This window comes from Bombina bombina, chromosome 2 (assembly GCF_027579735.1).
Source record: "Bombina bombina isolate aBomBom1 chromosome 2, aBomBom1.pri, whole genome shotgun sequence".
NCBI classification, from domain to species: domain Eukaryota; kingdom Metazoa; phylum Chordata; class Amphibia; order Anura; family Bombinatoridae; genus Bombina; species Bombina bombina.
The window spans coordinates 1,002,346,353-1,002,364,862 of record NC_069500.1 but is presented as its reverse complement, the minus strand read 5'-3'; the positions used below and the strand labels follow the sequence as shown (position 1 = coordinate 1,002,364,862).

Sequence of the window (18,510 nt, the reverse complement as noted above, 5' to 3'; positions counted from 1 at the left end):
TGGTGGGGAGATCGACTGCTGCGTTTCCTGTATTTGATTTATGACGGTTTAATATGTGGGATAAAACCAGGAGGCATAGTTGGCAGGGCTGGGCCGGTCTATACAAATTCCCAGGGCCGGTCTGATTTGCCAGTCCGGCTCTGCATAAGAGCTGTTGAAGTTTTCTTTGAACAAATAAGGAGCGGTTTATTCCAATATATGCTGTGAGTATCTACACTTTTATACATGGTGTATGGATGCAACACTTCAGCACAATCTCTTTAATCAAAATCCACAGACGAATTTCTGAAAAGGTTTCAGACCGTACTTCAGTGAACATGTGGGATCCCTGGGTGAACCAGCGCCTCCTTCTACAAAAGCATATCAATTCAACAGGCTTTGGGAGAGTCCATGGGAAGGCAGTGGTTCTGAAACCAAAGGAAAGTAAAAATCCATATTGTATATATTTTGTTTGTGTCTAATATGTATATATATGTATTTACAGACATGTATACACATATAAACACATAAATAAATATGTAGCCCTTTGCCGTTATGTAGATAAAAACATATAAAAGCATATTTATGCAATATTCATATTTAATAAAGGTTTTAACTATGTATTTACTGTAAATATATGCTATGATTACAGTGTTCAGCGGAAATGCGTAAGCAAGCCTACCAACCAGTGGATTTTAAATGGATTTTCCTGTTTACGCTGATTTTACTATGCTTTTCAATAAAAGCTAAGTTTTACTTTATTACAAGCTGCCGCTTACTTCACTCATTTGGTTTGTTGGTTTTACTGTAAATATTTCACATTCCAATGTTCTGCACACTGCACAATATGTCCCATGTATGCATGTATGTCTAAATAGACTTTCATATATATATATATATATATATATATATATATATATATATATATATATATATACAAAAGACAGAATGACGGACTGCATCGTCAGGATAGGGGGAGTCAAACTAAGCTTCCCACCCCTAGGCTGTGTAGTCCAGTATACCCATATCTAGCACAAACCATAAAGGAATTAATAGTAAAATCAGGACAATAGCAGTAATATACAGCTAAATCAACATTTATTTATCCTTATAACAGGTTGCCACAAGCAGTAAACATTATAATAGGTTCACTAGACATAAGTGAAGGGTATCCATTCAAATTACAGGGTGCTCCCTATCTGTATCCCAAAGCCACTTGGATTAATATTTATATTCCACAAGTATGGCCTGTTAGTGAGTTTTCAATGTGGACCCAACGGCTGTAATAATGGTCACTTGCGACTGTATACGTTATTTAAGTACAGCTCTGTCCAGCAAGTTTAAGCCTCTTGAAATAGGGTTAGTAAAGCAAAAAAGGTAGTACTTTGTCAAAATCCTCCAAGTAGCACCCACAGTAACGGAATATTCTTCACAAAGGAGCAACGCTTTTCTCAGCGTGGTTAGTTTAGCAGTGTCTGCCATTCAATCTTACCCTCCTTCCGAGTTTCCATGACTTGTACAGTCTCCGTTACAGACTTACGTGGGGTCCCTGGTGCCACATCTCTTTTCTTCACCGGTCTTACCACATTCTGGCCTTTCGGTATGGGAAATTCATCCAGTTGAACTTTTCAATATAGTTGCGTCTGCAAACTTTTCAATAAAGTTGCGTTTGCTACGCTCGTTTCACCCCTAACTCAGCACTGGACTGGACTAAGAGGCAGTATGTTCTACGATAATGAAGGAAATCTGCACAGAGTAAAAGGCCATATAACATGTAGATCAGAAGGGGTAATGTAATTGTCCCAAGGTCTACGTGGGGAAAACCTATTGTGAACTTAAGGAGCATAAGCGGGACAAAACAATTGCATAAAATATAGCAGTGTAGCAAGGCATTTCTTTTGGACCCATGATAGTAATGAGGAGTAATTGAGATTTAGAGGTCAAGAATTTGTAGATCTTGGAGAGAGGAAAGGGAACCTTGATAAAATCCTCCTTCAAAAGGAAGGGAGGTGGATTTTTAACCTGGGATCCCTAAAACCAAGAGGTATGAATGAAGAGTTAAATTTAACCCCTTTCCTAGGTAGTGTTTCCCCTAAGTAGCATTTTTATAAGCATAGGGAAACATTTTTATAAACTTTAAAGATGAGAATGAGCATTAGTAAAATATGAAATATATTGTCAAATGTCTAAATCCGTATTGCCATTCATTGTAAATTATCTCTACAAAGTAACTGGATTAAATTGCCACATTACTATGCCACAAGCAGCTAATTGATAACAGAGTTTCAAATTCACCCCATAGGTTGAAGGGAGAGGAATTCCCCTTTAAAGGAATAACGAGAGGAAATTACGTAATTGAATCAAGCCGGATGAAGCCCCGTGCTGAGTTAGCTGTGAAACGCGCGTAGCAGAAGCAACTATATAGAAAAGTTTGCAGACGCAACTATATTGAAAAGTTCCACTGGACAGATTTCCTATACCGAAAAGGATAGAACGTGGTAAGACCGGTGAAGAAAAGAGATGTGGCACCAGGGACCCCACGTAAGTCTGTAACGGAGACTGTACAAGTCACGGATACTCAGAAGGAGGGTAAGATTGAATGGCAGACGCTGCTAAACTAACCACACTGAGAAAAGCGTTGCTCTTTTGCAAAGTATATTCCTTTACTGTGGGTGCTACTTGGATGGTTTTGACAAAGGACTGTACTACCTTGTTTTGCTTTACTAGCCCTATTTCAAGAGGCTTAAACTTGCTGGACAGAGCTGTACTTAAATAACGTATACAGTCGCAAGTGACCATTATTACAGCCGTGGAGGTGCACATTGAAAACTCACTGACAGGCCATACTTGTGGAATATAAATATTAATCCAAGTGGTTTTGGGATACAGAGATACAATTGGATGAAACATTCAACTCTGGACAAACAACAGATAGGGAGCTCCCTGTAATTTGAATGGATACCCTTCACTTATGTCTAGTTATTATAATGTTTACTGCTTGTGGCAACCTGTTATAAGGATAAATAAATGTTGATTTAGCTGTATATCACTGCTATTGTCCTGATTTTACTATTAATTCCTTTATGGTTTGTGCTAGATAAGGGTATACTGGACTACACAGCCTAGGGGTGGGAAGCTTAGTGTATCTCCCCCTATACTGATGATGTAGTCCGTCTTTATGTCTTCTGTATTTAATAAATTTATACCTCTAAGCACTGTCCACCTGTTACTATTAAGAAATCACAGGTGAACATTAACCAGGATTTTGCATTAATTCTGGTGCCAGTCTTGCACATAATATATATATATATATATATATATATATTTAATTTGTATTATTATTTTTTTACCTATATATAATCATGTATATATAGTTATAGATATATATTGTACCAAAAAAAATCAGATTTATGTAGAAATATTTATTTATGAATAAATAGAACATAATCTTCTATGTGCAGAACTTTGGAATGGGAAATATTCATATTTTCATGTTGGGCTAGCACAAATAGGGTTTGCTAGAGAGTGGGGGGGTCCAAATTTTTTTCTCCATTTACCTCTATGTGCAAATACATGAACTCAAATGCAATATTCTAACTTTTTGCACTCGTCGGGTTACAGCTCAAGTAAAAAAAGTTTACTTTTAACTCATAATACGAGTGCGACCCGATGAGTGCAAAAATCTTACTTCTAGTGCAATCAACGCTCAAGCGGTAGCATTAATTTGCGCTCCATTCGTTATGTGGCCCTTCATTTTTACTAATTCATAAAATTAAATAATATAACGCTTTAAATATTTTAACATTATTATTTTTAATAATCTCAGTACCTGATGCAGTGATATATGTTGTAGTAAATTCATTGAATGATTTGGTGCGAAATAGTACAATAGACCTAGGAGTCAAAGTCTTGCTGTTTATTAACTGGGTAGTTGGTACAGCAGTGGATAGCATATTGTTTCTGTTTCCAGAAGCAGCTAAAAATAAAATAAAGAATAAATACTGTGACAAGTATTATATACCATATATAAAAATTATAATTACTGGGCTGACATAAATCATAAACTATGACTTCTATGCACAGGTTACTTATATACATCTTTACTTTCTACCTATAGTTGGTCACGGAAACATGATTAAGAAATTTACAGCATTTTTGGACCCATGAGTTAAAATAGAAGTAATATTTTGTTATTACGGAGTGGCTGTGCATTAACATTCCAATAGTGTCTACATTTGAAGATAAAGATATGGGCCCAGAATGTCGCTCAAATTATTATCATTATTGTGCACTTTAGCGCAATCAAAAGCCGTTTTATATTTGCAGTCATAAGATGACAGTAATATATTAGCTCCCAAGCAAAAGTCTACGGTGCACTAATATCTGTATATCGGCTACTGTTGGTGCGTTAAATCACTTACATAATATACTTCTATGGTAGTAAACTGAAAAAACATAATGTTGGATGTTGCTCGCGTGCTAAGCCAATGGTATCCTAAGCTTTTCTTTTAAAATATGGTTTAGTATTAAAGTATACATTTAAAACACTGCACATATGCATACATACATATGTACTGTATACATACATACACATATATACATACACACACACATAAATATATACACACATTATTACACACACACATACATATTTACACACATAGATAAATACACACACACATACCCACACACATATAAATATATAAACACACATACATATATACACAAATGCATACACACACAAACGTAAACATATAAACACACATACATATATACACACAAATACATACTCACACATACATATATACACAAATACATATATACACACACATACATACACATAAAATTATAAACACACATACATATACACACACAAAAAGACATAAATATATACACACACATACATATACACACACATACATATACACCTTTGAGTCCTTCCCAGTCCAGCACCTGATCATAGACTGTATACCTTTACAGTACTAATAAACATGTTTTCTTTCAATACTAATTCTTGAAATTACATTTAATATGTATAAATATAAGAAAACAATTTTGAATATATTTCACGTGTTTTGTTATGCATATTTTTAAGTGTTAATACTTTACTTCAGAAGGCCTATTTATCAAGCCGTCAACCGCAAATACGCTGGAATTCTGCAGCTTAATTGTGGAGAGCCTGATTCCCCTTAGTTATCAAAGCCTACAGACCGGCAAAAGTAACATAACATATGATCCGCCGGTCACAGTCCAACACAGATCGATGTTTACGTCATTACAGATGTTCCGAATGCAAATGCGGCACTATCTGACAACTTTTGCTAGTAAACAAATATCTATCAGGTACGCTCGCTACTATTGCGGCCCAGCGTACCTGCTTTTCAATCCACCGCCCTGGAGGCGGCAGATGCCATAGGAATCAATGGGAGTCTGAAAGCAGCGAAAGCTTATGTTCGCTGCTGCCCGATATCCTATTGATTGCTATGGAAGAATAAAAGTTATGTTTACACCTAACACCCTAACATGTACACCGAGTCTAAACACCCCTAATCTGCCGCTCCCTACACCGCCGCACCTACATAATGTTATTAACCCCTAATATGCCGCCCCTACATTATGTTTAGAGATAAGGGGTTGGGGGGAGAAGAGTTATAAAAATAGTACCAGATTTTACCAGAATTTACATATTACAAATAATATTCAAATATTAGAATCTTGGATTCTGCAAAGAAGCAAAAACCTGGAGTGGATTACTCATTGAGAGAACTGACAACAACTAGACAAACTAGTTGTAACTGAGAGTACAACAAAGTTTTAAAGAGAGAGTAAATCCACTTATGTATTTATCAAACTTTCTTTTGTTGCCTCTGTACTGTGTATTGGTCTGATTGGTCTGTGTGACTGGTTGCGTTGTGTTCTGTGGTGTGGTGGACAAAAAAGAAACAGAGGAGGAGGTGGAGGAAGTTAGAGATTGTGCAGAACTATAGCTTCTAGGTCTGGTACTAGATGTACTAGGTGTTGTGTCATTTGGTTCATCCCCAACCATGTGGTCTGAATCTACATCAGAATTGTCAGTTTCGCTCTCAGCACTACTTTCAGGTTGCTGTACTAAGTACCTACTGGTTCTCTGTCTGAATGTGGTGTTGGTGTTATTACGCCACCGATAAACTCTGTGGTTTCAGAAATCCTCTATATCCCTTTGAAGTTTCTGTTTTTTAGTAGCTATTATTTCTAGCTCTAGTTTGTCCAATTCTTTCTGATATCTGTCATATTGTGTTTTATAGTCAATTTTATCATTGAATTGGGACAACTGAGCATTATATTCTTCAATCTCTGTATCCAGTTTAGTTAATTCCAATTTATCATGTTTAATTAATATTTGAATTAATTTGAGAGAGCATTCTGACAACGCTGTTTCCCACTCTTTAACTAAAATTTCATTGTTCAAATTGAAAGCGGGGAATACCTTCATTCTCAGACCTCTAGGTATGAAATTTTTCTCTGCTTACTTCTCAAAGAAGTGCCAGTTCCACCACCTTTTAGATTGTTTATGTAATGTTTGGTGCAATTTACATAATATATTATTTAGTTCCTCCTCATTAATCACTATATTGTCCTTAGTTGAAACGTTAAAAATAGAATTTAATTCTTGTAATCTCTTTTGGTGGCGATTCACCATATCATTTTGAATATTCATTATCAGGCTAATGATTTACACCCCCAAAAGAAAAGGGCTAAACTCAGTAAAGATATCTGAGTATATTCTCTCAAAATGCAAACTGTTTAGAGATAAGGGGTTGGGGGGAGTAGAGTTATAAAAATAGTACCAGATTTTACCAGAATTTACATATTACAAATAATATTCAAATATTAGAATCTTGGATTCTGCAAAGAAGCAAAAACCTGGAGTGGATTACTCACTGAGAGAACTGACAACAACTAGACAAACTAGTTGTAACTGAGAGTGCAACAAAGTTTTAAAGAGAGAGTAAATCCACTTATGTATTTATCAAACTCTTTACTCTACTAGCTTCATAAAGTGTTCAGAAATAATAAAATCGTTCCCAATCATTCATACATTATAGTTTATTTATTCAACTAAGGAACTCACACTCATACAGTAGCAAAAGCTGTGAATTAAAACCACTTAAACTCTGTGGTTAGCATAATAGCCATTAAGTCAATATATCACTATTAAATATCCTCAATCCAAGAGAGTTAAAGTTAACTAAGCCCTTACAATCCGAGGGCTGTATTAATTTTTACATATGCAATAAAGGATAAGAGGATATAGTATTAGCTACTTAGTAAATTGATTTTCCACATGAGTAAGCAAAATTAAAAACGGACGATAGGAGAGACAAAACTGCCCCTATCGGACCCCTGACGCGCGTTTCACGAACGCTTCCTCAGAGGGGGTGTGGGCCGCTGCTACTCGGCGTCTTTTATTCAGTCTGAATGCCCACCACTAACAACGGATTGGATACCCGATTGGGAGTTGTCTCCTTGCGATTGGCTGATTATCTTGTCAGTCTTGGTATTATCCTACGTAGGAGGAACTCAGAAAAAGGGTGTGTATTTGATTATCGATTCGTCACAGAGGCAACACCTATCTACAACACGCTTGTCATACTTATAGTGGGTGTGTAGATTTGGAATACTGTGATTGGGCGATCAGATGGCTGAGCGTTTTTTGTAAACATCACAGTGGACAGATTGTAACTCGATTGATGTACAATTCTATTGATTTGAATTGGCGACCTCCTAGGTTACTGACTCTGGTTATATCAGGAACCGGTCAATAATATAGTATATGATTGTGAAGTGTAATTTAACGCATGCAAGAGATTCCAATCCATATTATACATTAATGGATCAATTTATCCTTAATGGGATTTATGTAATATACATGGTAAATATTCACAAACTCACAAGGTATATCATTGCTTGTTCTTACATTACCTAACAACAGATAATCGCTGTTACATTCTTATTGGTCTGCATGACAATTGTAAGAATTGTACTAAGACGTATATATACTATAAGTGTCATATATTATTACTGACTACTTATTTTTATTATATTACTGACCACAGTTTTCACGGTTCATATCCGTATATGCTGTCAACTAGTTGTTTACTTTTATGCAAATAATATTAACTTATATTAAGTGCTAAATAGACGTTATTATTGTAATAATCCTGATATCATATTAAGCCCCAAAAAAATCCTGACAGCAAATCCTTTATGCTTGAATGGAAAAAAGCATAATGTGAGTCTAGAATTTTTAAGATTAAACAGAGTCTATGGGGCCCATTTATCAAAGGGCTTGCGGACCTGATCCGACACTGCGGATCAGGTCCGCAAGACCTCGCTAAATGCGGAGAGCAATACGCTCTCCACATTTAACATTGCACCAGCAGCTCACAAGAGCTGCTGGTGCAACGCCGCCCCCTGCTGACTCGCGGCCAATCTGCCGCCAGCAGGGAGCTGTCAATCAACCCGATCGTATTCGATCGGGTTGATTTCCGGCGGTTCCTGTCCGCCTGCTCAGAGCAGGCGGACAGTGTTATGAAGCAGCGGTCTTTAGACCGCTGCTTCATAACTTGTGTTTCTGGCGAGTCTGAAGACTCGCCAGAAACACGGCCCTTCAAGCTCCATACAGAGCTTGATAAATGGGCCTGTATGTCTTGGAAACTATTGAGATTATAAGGACATTTAACATACAACAGAGAATCAAATGAGTATAGAAAATTCTAATATAAAAATAAAAAGTATACATTTAACAATGTGAATTTATTAACGTGCAACTACTCTAATACTATTAGAGTGTAAGTGAGTGTGCCCAACCTGACACCTATTTATTATATTGGAAGAACTTAATCACTCTAACAAAAATGTGCTATCCTGAAAAACAAACATAGTACTCTTTTGCTGGAATCTGGCTTATTGTGGCTTATTCTTAAAGTCACAGTTTAACATCACTTCTATAAAAGTGTGGTGAATAGATACTTATTATAAAAGTGAAACTTTGAAAGTGGTGTATGTGTGAATAAATATTATGAGGGATATCGATTCCAAATATCCCAATCTAGTGATTATTACACTATACACAGACCCACGTGTGAAGTGCTTGATAGATATAATTTAATACCATTGTTGATCCTTAGTGCAGTAAAGTGTCGATTCAATTATTTAGTTGCATTAAAGCATTTAAAGGGCCACTAAACCCAAAATCTTTCTTTCATGATTCAGATAGAGAATAGAAATTTAAACAACATTATAATTTACTTCCATAATTTATTTTGCTTCATTTTTTAAATATCCTTATTTGAAGAAAAAGCAATGCACATGGTGAGCCAATCACATGATGCTTCTATGTGCAGCAACCAATCAGCAGCTAGTGAGCATATCTAGATATGCTTTTCATCAAAGAATATCAAGAGAATAAAACAAATTAGATAATATAAGTAAATTAGAAAGATGTTTAAAATTGCATTCTCTTTCGAAATCATAAAAGAAAAAATGTGGCTGGAATGTCCCTTTAAGCCTATGTTTATGATAACTGACAATGTCATATTCCAATTTTTGACATGGTTCAAATGGGACTTGACCAGTTATATTGGCTATTACAACTGATGACATGTAGCAAAGGGTTTACAAGTAAACAAAATAATTATTGTAGTCATTCATCCCATTTGGTTTAACAGTATTCAATAAATAAATCCACCTGCATTCCATTTATAACAGAACTTTTTCGATGTTGCCACCTCGAATGCCAAGGGATGCTTTCTGAATTACTGTGAATTTCAAATCTCTAGGAGAGCTCTCATGGTGCAGTAAGAAATGTTTGGCAACTGAGGTTATTTTTTTGCCCTTGCTCAGATCACGCTGAGCTGTTTTAATGTTATAGCAGTGTTCCAGAATTCTTGTTTTTACCTCTCTGGTAGTCATGCCAACATAGAACATTTGGCATGAACAGTGGAGTGCATAGACTACTTCAATTGTAGTGCATGAAAAATGATAGGGTATTTTGTGAACCCTACCAGTTTTATCAGTCAGAGTTTTGATTTTCCACACATATTGGCATGCAGAGCACGTGCCACAAGGGTACATGCCTGGGTCCTTATGTTGCTTTTTTGCAGATCTTACAAAATGTCTGGATACCAATTTATCTCTTAAATTGTTTGGTCTCTTGTATCCAAGGGATACTCTCTCTCCAATGAGGGGTTTTAGGGTTTCATCATTCTGTAGTATTTGCCAATGGTCGTTTAAAATTTTTGTCACATGTCTCATCTGGGGATTATATGTGGTTATTAGCCTTGGACAGGATTCAGCTTTTGTTTTTTCCTTGGGAACCAATAGGTCATCCCTGCATACTTTTAGTGCCTTGTATTTGGCTCTCTTTACAGACTTCTTACTATATCCTCGTGATATTAACCTTTGTGATAGTGCATCACTCTCTGTTATGTAGATCTCTTTGCTTGTACAATTACGGTGGAGCCTTAAGAACTCCCCATATGGAATCGCTTTCAGGGTGCTTGGTGAATGGGCACTCGAGTGATGCAAGAGAGTGTTGGTTGCTGTTTCCTTTCTGTAGATTGTGGTGTTAATGATACCATCATTGTTTTTAAATAATTTCAAATCTAGAAAGCATATCTCCTGTTGGCTAGCAGAGTATGTCAATTTTATATTTAATTCATTCTCATTGAGTTTTGACATGAAAAGTTGTAAATCATCAAATGTACCCTCCCAGATGAAAAGGACATCATCTATGAACCGTACCCACAGGGGTATATGTTCAGTATAGGTTTGTAATTGGTCCGAAAATACACAGAAACGTTCCCAAAAACCAAGGAATAAATTAGCATACGTAGGTGCACAGGCAGTACCCATTGCGGTACCCTGTGTTTGAAGATAGTACCTATCATTAAATGTAAAGAAATTGTGTGTTAGAATGAAATATAACAACTGGATTATGAAAGCATTGTGTGCTTCATTCTCTAGACTGTTTGAAGCTAGGAAATATTTGATGGCTTCTATGCCGTCACTATGCCTAATGTTGGTATATAGGGACTCCACGTCCGCTTTAACTAACCACATGTTGTCTGTTAGTTCAATATCTTTTACCATTTGTAATACCTCCATCGTGTCACGAACGAATGAGGGTAATGTTGTTAAATATTCCCTCAATCTTAAGTCTATGAATTTGCTTGCATTCTCAGTTAAGTTATCATTTCCAGACATGATAGGTTTACCTGGTGGTATTAGTGGATTTTTGTGTACTTTCGGTAGAAAGTACAGTGTGGCAATCTTAGGGTTCTCTTTTATCAAAAACTTATTTTCTGAATTGGAGAGTATATTATTCTCCCATGCTTCTTTGATCATTCGATTGTATTGTATGAGGTAAGAACTTTGGGGATTGAATATTAGTAATTTATAGCAGGAATTGTTAGACAGTTGTTTTGTAGCTTCATCTAAGTACATCTGTCGTGGCCATAAGACCACGTTACCACCCTTGTCTGATGGCTTAATCAAGATATCTTGTCATGATTCAATCTCCCTCAAAGCTTGTATTTCAGGACTGCTCAAATTGTTATTAACATTATATATAGGTATCTGTTCAATTTTCTGGCAAACCACTTTACAAAACACTTGTATCTCAGGTGACAAGGATAAGGATGGGGCATATGTCGACTTACGTTTAACATTTGACTTCCAAACTTGATGTATCGGTGTCAAGTTGGCATTATCAGTATCCGTACTACTTTCTGACAATTCACATAATATATCAGCTGTGGCTAAATCTTCTGCTTTAAGGATATTTGGATTATATGCATACATTTTCTTAAGTAACATTTTTCTAGAAAATAAATGTATGTCCTTAATCAATTCAAATTTATTAAGAGAGTTAACAGGGCAGAACGATAGTCCTTTAGATAGTACTGATTTATGTGTTGCACTTAGTATATGGTCTGATAAATTGATCACTCTCATTTGTTCATCCTTATTTTGCTGAATGGACTCAATTCCCTTCTCCTTGTTGATTGCCTTACTGGACCTGAGAACTTTCTTTTGTTGCCTCTGTTCTGTGTATTGGTCTGATTGGTCTGTGTGACTGGTTGCGTTGTGTTCTATGGTGTGGTGGACAAAAAAGAAACAGAGGAGGAGGTGGAGGAAGTTAGAGATTGTGCAGAACTATAGCTTCTAGGTCTGGTACTAGATGTACTAGGTGTTGTGTCATTAGGTTCATCCCCAACCATGTGGTCTGAATCTACATCAGAATTGTCAGTTTCGCTCTCAGCACTACTTTCAGGTTGCTGTACTAAGCACCTACTGGTTCTCTGTCTGAATGTGGTGTTGGTGTTATTACGCCACAGATAAACTCTGTGGTTTCAGAAATCCTCTATATCCCTTTGAAGTTTCTGTTTTTTAGTAGCTATTATTTCTAGCTCTAGTTTGTCCAATTCTTTCTGATATCTGTCATATTGTGTTTTATAGTCAATTTTATCATTGTATTGGGACAACTGAGCATTATATTCTTCAATCTCTGTATCCAGTTTAGTTAATTCCAATTTATCATGTTTAATTAATATTTGAATTAATTTGAGAGAGCATTCTGACAACGCTGTTTCCCACTCTTTAACTAAAATTTCATTGTTCAAATTGAAAGCGGGGAATACCTTCATTCTCAGACCTCTAGGTATGATATTTTTCTCTGCATACTTCTCAAAGAAGTGCCAGTTCCACCACCTTTTAGATTGTTTATGTAATGTTTGGTGCAATTTACATAATATATTATTTAGTTCCTCCTCATTAATCACTATATTGTCCTTAGTTGAAACGTTAAAAATAGAATGTAATTCTTGTAATCTCTTTTGGTGGCGATTCGTCATATCATTTTGAATATTCATTATCAGGCTAATGATTTACACCCCCAGAAGAAAAGGGCTAAACTCAGTAAAGATATCTGAGTATAGTCTCCCAAAATGCAAACTGTTTAGAGATAAGGGGTTGGGGGGAGTAGAGTTATAAAAATAGTACCAGATTTTACCAGAATTTACATATTACAAATAATATTCAAATATTAGAATCTTGGATTCTGCAAAGAAGCAAAAACCTGGAGTGGATTACTCACTGAGAGAACTGACAACAACTAGACAAACTAGTTGTAACTGAGAGTACAACAAAGTTTTAAAGAGGGAGTAAATCCACTTATGTATTTATCAAACTCTTTACTCTACTAGTCTCATAAAGTGTTCAGAAATAATAAAATCGTTCCCAATCATTCATACATTATAGTTTATTAATTCAACTAAGGAACTCACACTCATACAGTAGCAAAAGCTTTGAATTAAAACCACTTAAACTCTGTGGTTAGCATAATATCCATTAAGTCAATATATCACTATTAAATATCCTCAATCCAAGAGAGTTAAAGTTAACTAAGCCCTTACAATCCGAGGGCTGTATTAATTTTTACATATGCAATAAAGGATAAGAGGATATAGTATTAGCTACTTAGTAGATTGATTTTCCACAAGAGTAAGCAAAATTAAAAACGGACGATAGGAGAGACAAAACTGCCCCTATCGGACCCCTGACGCGCGTTTCACAAACGCTTCCTCAGAGGGGGTGCGGGCCGCTGCTATTCGGCGTCTTTTATTCCGTCTGAATGCCCACCACTAACAACGGATTGGATACCCAATTGGGAGTTGTCTCCTTGCGATTGGCTGATTATCTTGTCAGTCTTGGTATTATCCTACATAGGAGGAACTCAGAAAAAGGGTGTGTATTTGATTATCGATTCGTCACAGAGGCAACACCTATCTACAAAACGCTTGTCATACTTATAGTGGGTGTGTAGATTTGGAATACTGTGATTGTGCGATCAGATGGCTGAGCGTTTTTTGTAAACATCACAGTGGACAGATTGTAACTCGATTGATGTACAATTCTATTGATTTGAATTGGCGATCTCCTAGGTTACTGACTCTGGTTATATCAGGAACCGGTCAATAATATAGTATATGATTGTGAAGTGTAATTTAACGCATGCAAGAGATTCCAATCCATATTATACATTAATGGATCAATTTATCCTTAATGGGATTTATGTAATATACATGGTAAATATTCACAAACTCACAAGGTATATCATTGCTTGTTCTTACATTACCTAACAACAGATAATCGCTGTTACATTCTTATTGGTCTGCATGACAATTGTAAGAATTGTACTAAGACGTATATATACAATAAGTGTCATATATTATTACTGACTACTTATTTTTATTATATTACGGACCACAGTTTTCACGGTTCATATCCGTATATGCTGTCAACTAGTTGTTTACTTTTATGCAAATAATATTAACTTATATTAAGTGCTAAATAGACGTTATTATTGTAATAATCCTGATATCATATTAAGCCCCAAAAAAATCCTGACAGCAAATCCTTTATGCTTGAATGGAAAAAAGCATAATGTGAGTCTAGAATTTTTAAGATTAAACAGAGTCCATGTCTTGGAAACTATTGAGATTATAAGGACATTTAACATACAACAGAGAATCAAATGAGTATAGAAAATTCTAATATAAAAATAAAAAGTATACATTTAACAATGTGAATTTATTAACGTGCAACTACTCTAATACTATTAGAGTGTAAGTGAGTGTGCCCAACCTGACACCTATTTATTATATTGGAAGAACTTAATCACTCTAACAAAAATGTGCTATCCTGAAAAACAAACATAGTACTCTTTTGCTGGAATCTAACATAGAATGTGGCTTATTCTTAAAGTCACAGTTTAACATCACTTCTATAAAAGTGTGGTGAATAGATACTTATTATAAAAGTGAAACTTTGAAAGTGGTGTATGTGTGAATAAATATTATGAGGGATATCGATTCCAAATATCCCAATCTAGTGATTATTACACTATACACAGACCCACGTGTGAAGTGCTTGATAGATATAATTTAATACCATTGTTGATCCTTAGTGCAGTAAAGTGTCAATTCAATTATTTAGTTGCATTAAAGCATTTAAGCCTATGTTTATGATAACTGACAATGTCATATTCCAATTTTTGACATGGTTCAAATGGGACTTGACCAGTTATATTGGCTATTACAACTGATGACTTGTAGCAAAGGGTTTACAAGTAAACAAAATAATTATTGTAGTCATTCATCCCATTTGGTTTAACAGTATTCAATAAATAAATCCACCTGCATTCCATTTATAACAGAACTTTTTCTATGTTGCCACCTCGAATGCCAAGGGATGCTTTCTGAAATACTGTGAATTTCAAATCTCTAGGAGAGCTCTCATGGTGCAGTAAGAAATGTTTGGCAACTGAGGTTATTTTTTTGCCCTTGCTCAGATCACGCTGAGCTGTTTTAATGTTATAGCAGTGTTCCAGAATTCTTGTTTTTACCTCTCTGGTAGTCATGCCAACATAGAACATTTGGCATGAACAGTGGAGTGCATAGACTACTCCAATTGTAGTGCATGAAAAATTATAGGGTATTTTGTGAACCCTACCAGTTTTATCAGTCAGAGTTTTGATTTTCCACACATATTGGCATGCAGAGCACGTGCCACAAGGGTACATGCCTGGGTCCTTATGTTGTTTTTTTGCAGATCTTACAAAATGGCTGGATACCAATTTATCTCTTAAATTGTTTGGTCTCTTGTATCCAAGGGATACTCTCTCTCCAATGAGGGGTTTTAGGGTTTCATCATTCTGTAGTATTTGCCAATGGTCGTTTAAAATTTTTGTCACATGTCTCATCTGGGGATTATATGTGGTTATTAGCCTTGGACAGGATTCAGCTTTTGTTTTTTCCTTGGGAACCAATAGGTCATCCCTGCATACTTTTAGTGCCTTGTATTTGGCTCTCTTTACAGACTTCTTACTATATCCTCGTGATATTAACCTTTGTGATAGTGCATCACTCTCTGTTATGTAGATCTCTTTGCTTGTACAATTACGGCGGAGCCTTAAGAACTCCCCATATGGAATCGCTTTCAGGGTGCTTGGTGAATGGGCACTCGAGTGATGCAAGAGAGTGTTGGTTGCTGTTTCCTTTCTGTAGATTGTGGTGTTAATGATACCATCATTGTTTTTAAATAATTTCAAATCTAAAAAGCATATCTCCTGTTGGCTAGCAGAGTATGTCAATTTTATATTTAATTCATTCTCATTGAGTTTTGACATGAAAAGTTGTAAATCATCAAATGTACCCTCCCAGATGAAAAGGACATCATCTATGAACCGTACCCACAGGGGTATATGTTCAGTATAGGTTTGTAATTGGTCCGAAAATACACAGAAACGTTCCCAAAAACCAAGGAATAAATTAGCATACGTAGGTGCACAGGCAGTACACATTGCGGTACCCTGTGTTTGAAGATAGTACCTATCATTAAATGTAAAGAAATTGTGTGTTAGAATGAAATATAACAACTGGATTATGAAAGCATTGTGTGCTTCATTCTCTAGACTGTTTGAAGCTAGGAAATATTTGATGGCTTCTATGCCGTCACTATGCCTAATGTTGGTATATAGGGACTCCACGTCCGCTGTAACTAACCACATGTTGTCTGTTAGTTCAATATCTTTTACCATTCGTAATACCTCCATCGTGTCACGAACGAATGAGGGTAATGTTGTTAAATATTCCCTCAATCTTAAGTCTATGAATTTGCTTGCATTCTCAGTTAAGTTATCATTTCCAGACATGATAGGTTTACCTGGTGGTATTAGTGGATTTTTGTGTACTTTCGGTAGAAAGTACAGTGTGGCAATCTTAGGGTTCTCTTTTATCAAAAACTTATTTTCTGAATTGGAGAGTATATTATTCTCCCATGCTTCTTTGATCATTCGATTGTATTGTATGAGGTAAGAACTTTGGGGATTGAATATTAGTAATTTATAGCAGGAATTGTTAGACAGTTGTTTTGTAGCTTCATCTAAGTACATCTGTCGTGGCCATAAGACCACGTTACCACCCTTGTCTGATGGCTTAATCAAGATATCTTGCCATGATTCAATCTCCCTCAAAGCTTGTATTTCAGGACTGCTCAAATTGTTATTAACATTATATATAGGTATCTGTTCAATTTTCTGGCAAACCATTTTACAAAACACTTGTATCTCAGGTGACAAGGATAAGGATGGGGCATATGTCGACTTAGGTTTAACATTTGACTTCCAAACTTGATGTATCGGTGTCAAGTTGGCATTATCAGTATCCGTACTACTTTCTGACAATTCACATAATATATCAGCTGTGGCTAAATCTTCTGCATTAAGGATATTTGGATTATATGCATACATGTTCTTAAGTAACATTTATACTTATTAACCCCTAATCTACCTCCCCGACACCGCCGACACCTACATTATACTTATTAACCACTAATCTACCACCCCGACACCGCCGACACCTACATTATACTTATTAACCCCTATCCCACCGCTCCCGGACCCTGCCGCCACTTACATAAAGTTATTAACCCCTATTCCGCCTCTCCCGGACCCCGCCACCAACTACATAAAGTTATTAACCCCTATCCCGCTGCTCCCGGAGCCCACAGCAACTAAATAAATGTATTAACCCCTAAACCCCTGGCCTCCCACATCACTAGCACTGTTGCAATCAGCCAATAGGATTGAGCTTTCATCCTATTGGCTGATCCAATCAGCCAATAGGATTGAGCTCACATTCTATTGGCTGATTGGAATAGCCCATAGAATGCAAGCTCAACAGCCAATAGGATTTATTCAACCTTAATTCCAATTGGCTGATAGAATTCTATCAGCCAATTGGGATCTAAGGGACGCCATCTTGGATGACATAATTTAAAGAAACCTTCATTCTGAAGAAGATGTCATAAGAAGAGGATGCTCTGCGTCGGAGGTCTTGAAGATGGAGCCGCTCCGCGCTGGATGAATGAAGATAGAAGATGCCGTCTGGGTGAAGACTTCTGCAGGCTTGGATGAAGACTTCGGCCTCTTGGATGAAGACTTCAGCCTCTTGGATGAAGACTTCTGCCGGCTTTGATGAGGACTTCTCCTGGCTTCTTTGAGGATGGATGTTGGCTCTTCAAAACTGTAAGTGGATCTTCAGGGGTTAGGGTTTGGTTTTTTTAAGGGTTTATTGGGCGGGTTTTAGTTTTAGATTAGGGTTTGGGCAGCAATAGAGCTAAATGCCCTTTTAAGGGCAGTGCCCATCCAAATGCCCTTTTCAGGGCAATGGAGAACTTAGGTTTTTTTAGTTAGGCTTTTATTTGGGGGGGTTGGTTGTGTGGGTGGTGGGTATTACTGTTGGGGGGTATTTGTATTTTTTTTTTACAGGAAAAAGAGCTGATTTCTTTGGGGCAATGCCCTGCAAAAAGGCCCTTTTAAGGGCCATTGGTAGTTTATTGTAGGTTAGGGGTTTTTATTTGGGGGGGGGCTTTTTTATTTTCATAGGGCTCTTAGATTAGGTGTAATTAGTTTAAACATTTGAAAAT

At 36.4% G+C, this 18,510-nt stretch overlaps 1 protein-coding gene across 1 annotated transcript in view; it reads right to left on the bottom strand.

The window, feature by feature from the left end:
* Positions 1–18,510, bottom strand: part of LOC128649975 (uncharacterized) — an 89,028-nt gene that overhangs the window by 25,780 nt on the left and 44,738 nt on the right. Inside the window, exon 3 of the mRNA XM_053703564.1 lies at positions 3,809–3,955. Within this exon, the coding sequence (XP_053559539.1) occupies positions 3,809–3,955 (147 nt within the window). The remainder of the gene's footprint in view (positions 1–3,808; positions 3,956–18,510) is intronic.